Here is a 14,070-nt window from a genome sequence, read left to right as displayed (position 1 = left end):
GAGAGCTCAGATGTCTTCTTGCCTGAGGCAGTCATCCCTCCTAGCATTCACCTTCTGAGGTCTCTCTTCTGCCTCAGATCAAAGACTTGCAGCAGCAGCGAGTTCTGCCTTTACTGGTGCAGCAGTGGGTGTGCAAGTAAGCACAATAGCTTCATGCAAAGAACCTGTTAGATCAGAGAATCTCTTTCCCTTTAGTCATAAAATCAATCAGTTCATAGAGAATACAGCAGATGCTAAACTGGTACAGATGATCGAGTATGTTTGATGCTGCCTTGGAAGAACTAGAAAACCGATGGTACCGAGAAAAGCTCAAGCCTCAAGTACTGAATGAAGGTTCTTGCCACCAGGATGTTGTACATCAAAGTTCCGTATTTCTGTTCTTTTATACTAGTACCATAGTGAGGCCCCTTCAAGTCCATCTACTCATTCCTTTAAGATTTATTTCTATGCCAAATACCTGCCTATCTCTGTATGAGAAAGATTGGAATATATGCACATCCCCTGGCAGTTCTCAGCATTACGTCTGTTGTTGCTTAGAGTAAAACTATTTGGGCGGTTGGTATTGTAAACCCACAAGTGATCCCACCGCTTACAGAAATGGAACATGATGGCCTCTTCTCTCTCTCTCCCCACAGTGTATGTTCCAGATGAGTGGGAGGTGCCTCGCGAGAAGATCACCATGTGTCGGGAGCTTGGGCAAGGCTCCTTTGGGATGGTGTATGAGGGGATAGCCAAGGGAGTGGTGAAGGATGAGCCAGAGACCAGGGTGGCCATCAAAACTGTCAATGAGTCTGCAAGCATGCGTGAGAGGATAGAGTTCTTAAATGAGGCCTCAGTAATGAAGGAGTTCAATTGTCACCATGTGGTAAGTTCTGAATATGTAATAAGGCTGTGATTTATATGGCTCTGATGGTTTACTGGCAGGAGAGTGCTCAGGGCACATCTTCACTGACTGAAGTGGGGACTTGGGATTCTAGCTTCAGTTCTGCAGCATTAGGATGCTGTTAAACAGGAGTCAGCATGAAAACAAGTCTACTTCCAGAAGTCTCCCACAGGGTCATGGGTGCTGGGGGCTCCATATCAACATGAATAAACAATTACTGCAGTTCAGTTAGCTGTATTCGAAGCTGAGCATTTGTTTTTCTCCTTGCAGGTTCGGTTGCTTGGTGTTGTTTCTCAGGGCCAGCCTACCCTAGTTATCATGGAGCTGATGACACGTGGGGACCTCAAAAGTTACCTGAGATCATTGAGGCCAGACACAGAGGTGAGTCATGAGCTGTTGGATGTTTTTTTTCCTTCTGTTAGAATCATCCTGAGCAAATAGGAATCGTGTTGGAAGCAGCAGCCAATTAGCCTTTCTTGCCCTCTCCTTAAGATCTAAGAACAAAACATGCTGCTCTGTGATCTGCAGCACTTTCTTTTTTTTTATGAGGTAGTTACTGCAAATAGCCCAGTGTGCTGTACCCCATCTTGTGTTAGAGTCCTGTTTTCCAGTTTTGAATTAAATCTCTTGCCTAACCTAATTCTTGTCAAGATGTTGAAGAAAAATTGGCTAGTTGAAGCATGCACGTTAGGATAATGATTTCATGTTGTACATCCTTCCTATTTCCTCTGTTGGAAAATAAATACAAATGAGGGCTTTATGATAAAAATCCAGTATCTTTGCTAATATGCATTCTTTAATATGTAGGCCATCAGTCTAACAGCTAAAATTGCCCCATGTGCTATAGGGTCTGAAAGATGACACTTGCCACTGAAATTATAGTAGACTATGTAGAAAATGAGCCCACGGTTGTCTTTTGCCATTAGATTCATGATCCAGAACTTCTGATATAGTATGTGCAACAGAGAGTGTATGCCATATAAACAGAGAACTTGAAAGTAGCAGAGGGCATGATTGGATGTGGAAAATATCCATGCTGATTAAACTATTTAAACTCCTGAGGTATAAGGTATAACATTGTTACACTAAAGTCTTTTCTTGCTTGTATTCCCTAAAATAGAATGGCCTGTTAGAAAAGAGCTATTTAGGAGTTGTTTGTAAACCAGCTTGATATGACCAGTTTTTCCCACCAAGCAGGTGCTGCAGTTTACATAATCATGAGTTCATTTAGCCTGTTTCAAGTCAGACTGAATTGTGATGGTGTGATTTGAAACAAAACAGAAGAAAACAACAACAAAAAACAAGTAGATTGCAATTTGGTTTAGAAATTATTTATTCATTTCCCCTTACTTGTTTGATCTTCTTAATCTTCCTCAGAATAATCCTGGCCAGACACCTCCAACTCTAAAGAAGATGATTCAAATGGCAGGAGAGATTGCTGACGGGATGGCATACCTCAACGCCAACAAGTTTGTTCACAGAGATCTTGCTGCGAGAAACTGCATGGTGGCAGAAGATTTCACGGTGAAAATCGGAGGTGTGCTTTTTGACTTTTACAGAAATTAAAAAAATCACCCTGAAAAATCAGTATGTTAGAAAGCATTTTAGTTTTTTTGAAAACTGTTTTTAAGATCTTTTAAAACTTAGCTGTAGTTTAAATTTCTGCAGAATGAAATATGTGCCTTATGAAGGCTAGCTGTGATTTAAGACCTGTGACCAGTCAACATTGAATTGAAACTCTTGGAATACCTCTACTTGCTGTCATTCCAGTGAGGAAATAGAGTAGCATGTGGGCTTAGAAGGAGCTGGTGGAGCAGTGATTTGAGATGCAGATGCTGCAGACATCTGGGTGGATGGCATAGTTAACACTGGTGTGTCATTTGCTTTGCTGTTAATGCGCAAAAATAATTGTACCTCCTGTTTATTGATTCAAGAATAAGAATTGTAGGATTATTTTAAAGCATATCTGATTTGAAAGTGGAATGTAAGGCTTGATTTCAGCTGGATGCTTTCCAGCCTGAACTGGAGCTCTGCTTTCCAGCAAACAGAACGGTTTTTTCCTGCTCTGCTGTTAGAACACCACTTCTTTTCCCCCTTCACCATCCCTCCAAAATAGTGTCAGATGAGCTTTTTCATACTTCTCTCCAGAGAGTGATTTTAAGCTTTTGGCTGTTTTTGAGTTGTGCATATTAAAATAGTATGTATGGTAACAGCCTTCTGCTCTAGGAAACTAATTCTTTTTCTCTGAGCTTAACTCAGCTATTTTGATGATTTGTGTAAGTAATCCTGTCATTTGGGAGAAAGAAAATATGATTTCATTTTGAGTCAGTTAATTAGGAAATAAGATCTTTGGGGGATTTTGTACATTTTGTGCAGGTTTGGGGAAGTCAGCCTGAATCCCTTCCATTCCACTTTTCCTAATCCAGCATGTTTTTTGTTTTTTAATTCTTTGAACTGGAGATGGTGCGTTTCTTCCCTTTAACATGGTACATGGTTATCCCAAAAGCATTTCATGAAATGTGCTGTGCTGCTCTCGTTTGTGTGCCTGTATTGAAAATCCCTTCACGTAGAAACAGTTTACGAACATATTGACTGGAGCACGCCAACTTAGCCTGTTTTGATCTCAAAGGAAGAGCTTTACGTTATACTGTCCTGTGCTCACTGTGTATCTGTTTCTTATTTGCATTATGTTTTAAGAGTTTTCCATGTTGTTGGGGCAAAATCTCCCTGGTGTGTGGGAGTGGTGGGATAGTTGTACAAATGGGGCTTTTAGTCATAATCGCTGAGGGTAGCAGTGTCCCTAGCAGACACTAGAATGAGAAGGATCAGCGGTCAGTCTCTCCAGCCACAGATGAGTTATAATGACTGTGAGAACCCCTTAGGCTAGAGGAATTGTTAACTTGTCACTCCATTTTTGCAAGAAAAAAAGATAAAAAGGATATTACCCTAGCTGTTTTGTGTCAGCAGATAGCATTTAATCTTAGTAAGAGATTTGTTGATTCCACGTGATTTGTTAACTTTTTGTTGGTATCTGAAAATGTAGTTCCTGCTTTAAATTGGCTAGTCCAAGGCCCAGCAGTTTTGCTTGCGTCAAGCTGATAACATAGGAAAAAACAAACCTGGAATGAGTCTGAGTAACAGGAGATGGGCCCTTGTTAGGCGCAGGTCTTGCAAACACTTACGTATTTACAGCTAAGGACACATGTATAGCCAGAAGTGTGGCTTTAATATTGATCTGTATTAGTCATAAATGAATAGCCTCATCCTCTATAGCATTTGAGATAGAAAATTACATCAGAAAAGAGAATTAACTTTCAAGAGAGGAAAAGAGTAAAAGAATCATTTCCCTCAAAATGTAAGGTTCTTTAATTAAAGACAATTTAAGTACTAATGGACATATTTGCACTCCTTAATCTAAAAGAAAAGATAATCATAGAATTTAGAGAATAGAGTAGTGAATGATGTGAGCTTCAGAAGACTTAGCTTGCTGCAAGGCTTGAACATAGGTCCTGGAACTTTTCTTATTAATATATTTAAATCATTGAGACTTGATCTGGATCCAGTTCTGACCCACTGAAATCAGTGGTAAAAATACTTGTTAGTTTCATTGGGAGAGAAGCTAACCAGCCCTACGAAGGCAAGTAAAGGCTCTGCAAAGCAAAATCCTGTGGTAACAGATTGAAGGCTCTTTGCACCAAACTATGATTGTCTGCTGGCTACAGGGGCTTGTAGTAAGGGGAAATGTTCAGTATTTCATTATTTGAGCTCACAAAACTTGTACCTTCTAGATTTTGGCATGACAAGAGATATCTACGAGACAGATTATTACCGTAAAGGAGGGAAAGGTTTGCTGCCAGTCCGCTGGATGTCCCCAGAATCACTGAAAGATGGAGTCTTCACAACGCACTCCGATGTCTGGTAACAAAAAAGGGGCTTTGAAAAACTGTTTTCCCCTTCCTGTTTCTAGCCTCTTCTCTTGTTTTATAGACCTAACTAAGTATACAGCTTCTCCTGTCCCTTCACAGGTAGCTCTCATTATCCACTGTGAATCATTCTGCTTTATATTGTTTCCGTTGCAAAAATCAAGGGCTCGTGAGTTTAAATTCTGCTCTCAGAGACAGTCTTAAATGGATTTCCAAAGCTGGAGGTGGTGGTGTGTTTCCTGCTGTGGGTTGTAAAATCACTTGTGCAGTGAAAAACATTACCTTCACCTGGAAGAGCAAGTTGTCATTTTTCAAATTGCCCTTCCTCAAGAAAAGCATTAAAAGTTGCCAAGAATATGGAAAGGTTCATAGTGTTGACCTGCTTTTCTATCAAAATCTTCTGTGTAAATAACTCTGCTTTGCTGCAGACAGTTTGTGTACACTAGCAGTTTTATTTTTTTCCTTCGGAGTTCTCCCTTGTGTATATCCTTCTCCATTTGGGGCTTTGTTTGCTTGCTTTATATACCGCAAGATGCAGAAATAGTTTTTTCTGTAAAAGCACATTGCTTAGTGGTTGTATCTGTGAAGTTATTAATAGAGGCATTCAGGAAATTTCAAAATAAACTTCTTAGTAGAAATAATACTCTGGAACATTCCCCTCTCCCTCCCTCCCCCAAACTTTTGCAGAAAGATAGGGAGGACTTGGCAAAAGATGAATATGTACTGGCAAAAGCTCTACTCCGTCTTTTATGGTTTCTCTGCCTTCCTAACAAGATGTTTTTACTGCTGATCTGTTACAGAATTGGCAGCTGATTGCCTCCAAATGCCTAAAAGTCAGTAGGAATGGTATTTTAGTAGTAAACTGCATTTTCTCTAAACAGCTTGAAGATTTTGGAGGAGTCAGTGGACTGCAGTCCACAGCATCCACTTTGAGTGAAAGGTTCCTAAGAGAAATTAAGTAACAAGTGAAAAAGCAAAGCATCAGAATGTTACTTACATCTTTTGCATGTGGCTAATAACTTATTTATGTACCCTGTAATCTTCAAACTTGGAAGGCAATGAAAATAGCCACTTTGAGTTGAAGGGGAAGCCCTGTATCAGCCATTTATCTAACAGCCATGCAAGCATGCTTTCAGCCTTCCCTCTGGGGTAAAAGAATTCTGGAACTAGTAATGGCTTCACAAAGCAGACAAATATGAAATATATGACTAGAAAAATCCCCAGATATAAGCCTGAACTAAAGTGAGGAACAGGCAGTCTTGCCCATGAGCACCAAACAGTAACATTTAAGTCTAGCCATCCCTTCCAGCCTTTGTTTCAGGACTGTAGTAGGTCTGGTCTTCACCTTAATTGATGTATGGCTGCTGTTCATGCAAGTTCTTCTTTCCACCTGTACCTCTTAAGTGACGTTGTTTAAACCTAGCTCGGATTCTAAATGCACACACACAGAAAAAAAAGAGGTGCTAAATCAAGCATCAGTACTAAATCCATACTTGAATTGCTGCAGCAGTTATGCACGTTCTCCCTTCAACAAGATGTGGCACTCATCGGTCTCTTAGTCTGAAGCAAGACTGATGAAACAATATTGCAGTTTGTTAGTGGGATAGTCCAACAATCTCTGAGCAAAATATCTTAGCCAGGCTGCAGAAGTCACATAAAGGGAAGTAGCTTTACTAATGATGAGGTTGGAAAACTTACAAAAGAGTTGAATTTTACGATTTTTTACTTTAAAGCATTGAGAGATGAAAAAATGCCTTTTGGACCACAGGCCCATGGAGCTCATCAGTATTTAAACTTCTCATTGGAATGGTTTGTGGTCTTGTTAGAAGTGATTTTTATTTTTTTTTAATTTTGGTTCACGTAGGTATGCTACCTGAGGTACAAAACAACTGGTTCAACTTGAGGAACATGCAAATGTATAGGTGTTCTAAACAGACACCATGTGCCATGTATCCACAGCTAGAGATGCAGAAATTTGGATCTGAATTTGAAATGTATCTGAGCTCAGTTTATCACTGTCATGAAATTGTGTCTAGTTACTTGATCAGCTTATGGCTAAGAGGATCGTTCTGGTTTACTTCTCAATACTTCTGAAGTAGCCACTGTACACTGGAATTGTCTGGAAGGACAGGAAGAATCACCTGAGTCCTTGTATTAGTTCAGGTTTTGAAGTTATTTCATGAAAACTGTTGTTTGGCTGTTTCAAGGGCCATTTATTTTCTTCAATTTAAAAAAAAAAAAAAGTAGAGATTGCTTTTCTGTCCTTTTTGCTAAGATATTTTGACATCTGGTTCCATGTTCTTAGAGATCTGCTTTAGAAGCCAAAATGTCAAAAAGACAAAACTGTGCAAGTGATCAGAGCCCAAGATTTATAAGCTGTAAGGTGAAATGGCAAACTGCAGAAGAGTGTCTGGAGGTTTTTAAGGGTGGAGCTTTATTTTAGCAATTCATTCTTCTATTGCTCTTCAGGCTGAAGAATGAGGTAATTAGATAAGACTGTTGTTGTTGTTGTAGTTAGGGAAGGAGAACGTTTTAAAATGAAAGTAATACAGTTCAGGATGAGGGTGTATTTCTATTAATAAGTCTTCAGCATCTTGCATTCTTTCAGAGATAGTATTTGCCTTGAAGGAGCAACATAAGTGCATGCATTATGATATGCCTAGGAGGTGCACAGAACTTGTTCTTCTTATTCCTGCAGTGATCAAAGTAGCTTCAGAGGCACCAAAATGTTGAGCTGACCCTCAGTCCCTCCCTTTCCTGAAAGGCAAACAATTGCAAGTCTGTTCGTGGCTTCTGGCTTCAGCTGTGAGCCGTTTCAGATAGAGTGGATAAGTGAAGAATAAAAACCACTCTGCCATAACCAGCTAATAATACCGGGCTCCTGGTTTCACAACAGTACCCTACTGAAACTACATTTCTGTCTCTGAACTTGACTCAGCACTTCAGCCACAGAAGGCAAGATAGCATCTAGGTTTTCGTTCACACCAGCTCTAAGAGTAGATGACTGGTCAGTGAGGGCAGACAATTGGAGCTGTCTGCTCAATAAACTAATTTTAAATTGAAATATTTTTAGAAAGTGTCAATACTCACATCCAAACTATCCAATTAGATAACTATGCTTATTTTTATTCATGAGTAATCAATTCCTATTATTAGACCAACTTCTTCTTTCAATCCTGCTGTCCTTTGTAGTTAGTTGGACAGAGCGAGGAGCTCTGTTTCAAGATGATGGTTGCATACATGTTGCAAAAGGAGTAACTGAGTTTCTCGTTGGGGCTTGAATGTTTTATTGCTGAAGCAGCAAAGGAGGGTCTTTGTACAAGAAGCTGGAGAACATTTGCACTTCTTCTACGTCTTTTTCACAAATTGCTTTCATTGCTTGCTCCTGTATGTTAAATGCCTTGATCCTTACTTTGCACCTTTGACTCAGAATGTGGAAGAAACCAGAGCGGAGTGATAGATGGAAAGTATTACTCAGAGTGTTTTTGTGCCTGGGGGATGAAGGTTGTTTGGTTTGTTTGCTTTTAACGGTGAGGCAGATGAGATACACAGGTGTGGTGGTGTGCATTTGCTGTCTAGCTCTCAGCTGGCTGGAGTGGTAGGGGGAAAATGCAGCTTTTAAATCAGATTTGTGTGACTCAAGTATTTCTGATGAAAAGCAGCTTGCACTGGAATGAAAGCTTAGAGCTCTGCGTTCTTGCCTTCTCAGCTGCTGTCAGGAGTACCTGAGAGAGACGTTACATGAAGATTTCGGGTTTAGTTTTTTAAACGTATGGTGTTTTTTTTTCCTGCTATCACCATGGGGGGCTTGTTGAGCTCTCTTTAAACAACTAGCCTCTGCCACTTCTCAACCGGCTTAGAAGGTTGGTAGGACGGTCTCCCTCCCTCCCCTTCTTCCCATCCCTGCATCTTGCCTTTTCCCCTCTCCAGTGTTCTTCCCACCTCCTGAGGTACCCTAAGTCTGAACAAGGCTGTAGTGGCATTTTTTAACCAATTACTTGCTTATGCTTGTTCTGTGTAGGTCACCGTTGTACCACTGAATGATCGTGATCACGACCAGCTCTGACTTGTAGATTATGGTGTGAAAAACAGAGGTGTAGCATTCCTGGTCTTTACTTCCAGAGTCAGTAGGGAGAGGCCATTCTGAAGAGCGTTCAGAACTGGGACCCTGTTTCTCTCCATCGATGAGAGGTGTTTACAGTGAACAGTCTCTGATGTTAGGTCATATGGATATCACCGTAACTGTGTACTCTTTAGCAACTGGATTTTTTGTGTGAAGGAAAACCTGTGGACACCTCTCTGTTCAGTATCATTTAACAGAAATATTTTTGTAAAGACTGCCTGGCTTTCTAAAGTTCTGATTTGTTTTCCAGGTCTTTCGGTGTTGTACTTTGGGAGATTGCAACGTTAGCGGAGCAGCCGTACCAAGGCATGACCAATGAACAAGTGCTCCGCTTTGTGATGGAAGGAGGTCTGCTGGAAAAACCCGACAACTGTCCCGATATGCTGTAAGTGTCAGCAGTTCTCTCTGCTCTCAGTCCACAGCTCATTCTTCGTGATCCCTTCAATGTCTGCTTCTGCCCCACCTGCGAGAGGGGCTATGAGGACGTGTCTCTTCTTGTCTCTTCTGTTTCAAGTGAGGTTGTTGAGTATTAAGAGAAAAAAAAAGAGCTTAGGATAAGCTGAAGTGTACCGTGCAGCGACTCTGCGGAATTCAACTTTTCAGTTCAGTGTACAGATACGCGAATCCATCGTTCCTTTGTCTGAAGCAGCTTTGGATCTGCCTTTTCAGTCATAGTGTTCATTGTGTTTAGATAAACAAATCTCCCCTGCTAACAGTTTCCTTCCCTGTAAGCAGAGAAAGAGGCACGCAGAAAAACCTTTGTCTACCCCTAGACCCAGTACAAAGCCTTACAGCAGAGGAGTCTGCGGTGCAGCAGGCTTCGGTTTTTAGCTTTACATTGTTGAAATACTTCTGCTGGCTTTTGTGTACAGCAGTTTCAGTTGTTCAGACTTTATTACTTTGATATACTTCCCAAACTGGCTTTTGGGAAGGAAATACTGTGTCTTGCAGTTATTGAAATTTGTTGGAGGCCCACAGAAGGGATACAATCACTTAAGGGCCTCAGCTGCTTGGGATTCTTAGGAAAAGAGCTTTTTTGGCTGGACCGCTGGCTTTGGTTTCAGATGACAGGCAGTGTTGTTTTGTTGTTTGAGGTGGGTGGGTGGTATATGCAGGGGGAGGTGTAGTGCCATGTGATTCCTCAATTTCACATTCTTTCCCTTCCACGATGCTGTGGAGAATTTCTGGCAGTCGGATTGACTGGAGATTGTTTAACATGGTCAGAGCTGTGTAATGGAGGAGGGGGAGAAGCAGGCAGAAAAGGGGGAAAGAACAGGGTGCGGGAAGGGGGCTAGGTAAAGCTGGTCTGCTCCCTGAGCCAGTAGGGAAAAAACTAGCTCTACAGTGAGAACAAACTTGGCAAGAGATTGAGCGTTAGAAATTCCCCATTAACCTGGGGCATGTGTGGTATGAACAGGGGGAAGGGAGGGGAGGCACAGTTAGCTCTCAGCAAGGAGCTCCTGCCGCAGCCTGCCCAGCCCGTTCTCCTTCCTCCTCCTCCAAGATAATCCTGTGTGTGCTGGGTGTTACTACAGGATGAGTCTGCTTTGGGGGTAACTGGCTTGAAAACAGGGAGAACTTGGTGAATGTGTGACAGAACGAATCTTTGCACTAGCGTAGAACAACAAAAGCCTTCATTTTAAATGAAGAAGCTGTTCACGTATTATTTAGTGCCACCAAAACTTTAGTCCAACGTTGCAGAGGGGCAGAATGAAAATACCTGCCTTGGATTTTAGCTGCTTCTCTCCGTCAGAACAAGAAGTAGGGTTCAACTATCCAGTTTAGCTATGTCTCTTTTGTTAATACAATTGTGAAAAACATATCTTGTCTTTGTCCAAATGCAGAAAAAAGAAAGAAAAAAGAATTGATTCTAGAAGCCAACCATGACTTGCTTTAGCTTCCTGTTCAGCCTTTTTTGCCTTCCTATTAGGACAGACACCCAAGTCTGCTGGAATTCACATAGGCTGCTATAGGAATAGCAGAAGGGAGCTCCAGGAATGATCTTTACCTTTGCTCCATGCACATGCGTTTGGCATTCAAAGAACATACTTTACATGATTGTAGTGCTTTCTTTTCCCATGGTCTGTCCTGTTGGCCCAAGATGCTGTAAAGATGCCGTAGCAACCTGAGAGCTGGTGCCAGTCTTGAACCTCACACGTGTTGCTGCTGGCAGGCAGAGACCTGCTCCATAGGCAGAGTTCCTTCTCCCCTCCCCAGCTGTCTGATAACCTGCTCCTCACCGTGGGACATAACAATATTACTGAATCTGTTGAAAGGTGCTCGTAACACAGGTGCAAAGAGCCCTGAGATTGCATTTGGATTTTACCGTACATTCCCAGCTTGTTTCAGGCAACTACTTTTTAGTAGTGATTTACAAAACCTTTTGTAAATGGAAGGGGTCTGTTTTTCTGGAGGTTGCTACAAAGATTCTGTTTAAAGGCAAGTTTCTTGCCATGTCTGTGCCAGTGGAAGTTCTTCTTTTTCAGATATTGTGTGTTCTCAGTGCTGGAGACTGACTGGTCTGCGATACTTTGACATTAACTGTCAATATTAACTCGAGATGCCCAGAAAGCTGTCTGCCTGCTGCAGGAAGCTCTGTGTGCTTATTGTACTCAGTATAGCATGAGTGGCAAGCAAGAAGTGGAGGTAGGAACTGCACTCATAAATCTCATGTGGTAGGATACAAATGCAGAGGTACTTTAAATTAGCCTGACATGCAAACAAGTAAATTGTAATCATGGGCAGATGGTATCTAACGCAAAGACAAATTTACCTTTCTGAGGAGAGAGGGGAATACACTGACATATCAAACTCTCTAGAACAGGTGGAGTAGGTAGACTGCTGTGGGGAAGCAGAGATGAGAATAGAGAGAAGAATCTTTTTGCAACTGACACCAAATCGACTATTTTTAACCGTGCAGATTATGAGAGTGTTGACACAGCCGTGCACACTCCAGCCACCGTACAGTAGCTCTTGTAAGGGCCTCTCGTTGCCCCTCCTGCGTGACTGCTACGTGGTGCAAGCGGTCTTGGCCGTTCCATCTCTGCTAGGACTGCAATGCTAATAATGCTCGTTAGTGGCTGTGCTTTGCTAACCCCTGCTAGCAGAGTCGTTAGGTGGATCAGAGACCAAGGACACTTGAAGAACTGGAGGGGTTCTGTTCTACAGCTTGGCTGTCCCGGCTGCTTGTGCAAAGGTGGATCGTACGGCACGGCCGTCTTGTGGTTCGCAGAAGTGGTAAATCACTGCACAGGGGCCAAGCACAAAAAGGACGGTATTTAGAGAGGCTTTTTACTCTTGCACAGGGTGAAACAAGACTCAGTTCTGTTTATGCTACACCCTCTTGGCATAGCTTGCGTGATTTTACAGACAGAACCATGCAATAAGACAGATGGTTCAGTAAGACGGTGCCAGGAGAAGCTTTGCTGTTTTTCTCCTCTTCCCCTGTATGAGGTTGTTTTTGTGTACTGCCATTGTTACATCAGGTGATGGCTGCGTGGCGAGGAGGTTCCAGCTGAAGCTCGCAGACAGTGTGCTCCCATGGGGCTTTTAAAAGTTGTGGAGGCTGGAATTCCTCTCTGGTTTTGAAGTAAAAATTGCTTCCCCCACATGTAGCTGACTAGACTATTTACGTATTGCCGATTTTTCCTTTGTTCCTGGCGCTCGCTTGGTTTGAAACCAGGATCTGCTATCCAGAGGTAATCCTGGCGTGCAGCAGCAACAGAACAGGGGCCCTTTCTCTGTTCTCCATCAAATCAAGCCTGATGCAAAGCACAAGTGCATGCTCAAATGGAATGCAACTGATACAGTATCTGATACAGTAATCTGCCATTTTCATTTTGTAATGTCTCAGCGCAAAAAGGAGCTCCGTTTCTGCAGCATTCCTTGAGTGCATTAGAGCAGCACTGGTTATCTCCCTGCTCGTGATAAAGCCTGCAACTTCCTTGGGCTCACTTGCCACCAGCCAGAAACACGCTTTATAGAATACACAGATTATATTAGCAGCCTGTAAATTCTTCCATTGTCTGCTGGAACGTGTTGGGTTTTTTGTTGGTGTTTTTGTTTAGTTTAGTTTTGTTTTTGTTGTTTAAGATAATGTAAACAAGGTCTTCAAGCCCACAGAGTTAATAAGGGAAAAAAAAATCCTTTTATGGGAACTCTGTAGGGTTTTTAAATCTGGAATGGCTTAAAAGAAACATCACATGTCCTTGTTTGTGCTGATGTCACATGCATTACTCCACTGCTTGTGGTATCTCCTTAGCATTGCCCTTAGGCCTCAGGGCGCGGTGCCAGCGAATATCCAGTGTTCTTGGCTCCAGCCGAGGCTTCTATTCAGGGACGCAGCAGTCAGCTGGAAAGGAAACAGCAATGAAGTAACAGAAATGGATTTTATGTATTTATGTCTCAAGCTTTCCTTCTCGTTTGTGGGTGAGGGTATAACGCAGTTTTATAGTTTGGCTTCACTTTCGCTATGAAAGACTCCTGAAGGCTCCAAACCAGGCACGAGCTGGGCGCTGTTGGTGTGTCTACGTGCCTGCTACAGTGCGGCTTTGAGGACCGGGGCACTTCTCACAGTACAGACGGGTTCCACCAGCTTCTTTTTGGGTGTCACAAGGCTGTGCTCAGGTGGCTGGCTTCTGTTCACGCAAAGTTGTGCCAGCCAAGCACTAAAAGGAATATTTGTGGCTTCAAATGCTTGAGTTAAGATTGCTTTTAGTTTGGTGAGGCGCTCTCAGCAGTGCTTGCATCCCAGTCACAGCAGCTTTCCACCTCTGTGCTGGTCCGTGTCAGCTGAGAACACAGTGCACCCGATGAGGAAATGGAACAGAATTTCCCCAGGAGCAAGTTTCTGGGGGAGGGGATTTCTTTGCTTTGGTTTGTTTCAGGCCAGGCTTCCCAGGCTCTCCAAGCCCTGTTGTGTGCATCGGTGCACAGCAACAGGCATCAGAGCCCAGGGCTTTCCAGCATGGTGACAGTTGTGTTGCAAGGTTTGTCCTAGAGCAGGGACCCTGGAGAAATTAGGGCCTTAGTCTATGAAGGCCTTAGGTGCTATCAAGAAAAAAAAAAAGTGTTGTTTTCTTAATTAAAAAAATAAAAATTGCACACACTAGTGCGGAGATCCAGGAAACTGCTGCCAGGGC

General features: G+C 42.4%; 1 protein-coding gene across 3 annotated transcripts in view; it reads left to right on the top strand.

Annotated features, from left to right (window-relative positions):
- Nucleotides 1-14,070, top strand: part of IGF1R (insulin like growth factor 1 receptor) — a 175,824-nt gene that overhangs the window by 152,936 nt on the left and 8,818 nt on the right. For 2 of the 3 annotated variants that reach the window (XM_038185039.2, XM_027466223.3), the window contains exons 16-20: nucleotides 636-865; nucleotides 1,154-1,264; nucleotides 2,261-2,420; nucleotides 4,672-4,801; nucleotides 9,180-9,314. In XM_038185039.2, the coding sequence (XP_038040967.1) occupies nucleotides 636-865; nucleotides 1,154-1,264; nucleotides 2,261-2,420; nucleotides 4,672-4,801; nucleotides 9,180-9,314 (766 nt within the window). Of the gene's footprint in view, nucleotides 1-635; nucleotides 866-1,153; nucleotides 1,265-2,260; nucleotides 2,421-4,671; nucleotides 4,806-9,179; nucleotides 9,315-14,070 lie in introns of those variants that run through there. The other variant, XM_072043315.1, reaches the window with a different exon arrangement.

Source organism: Anas platyrhynchos, chromosome 11, assembly GCF_047663525.1.
Source record: "Anas platyrhynchos isolate ZD024472 breed Pekin duck chromosome 11, IASCAAS_PekinDuck_T2T, whole genome shotgun sequence".
Lineage (NCBI taxonomy): Eukaryota > Metazoa > Chordata > Aves > Anseriformes > Anatidae > Anas > Anas platyrhynchos.
The sequence above is the reverse complement of the archived record's forward strand: the minus strand, read 5'-3'. Positions and strand labels throughout refer to the sequence as shown.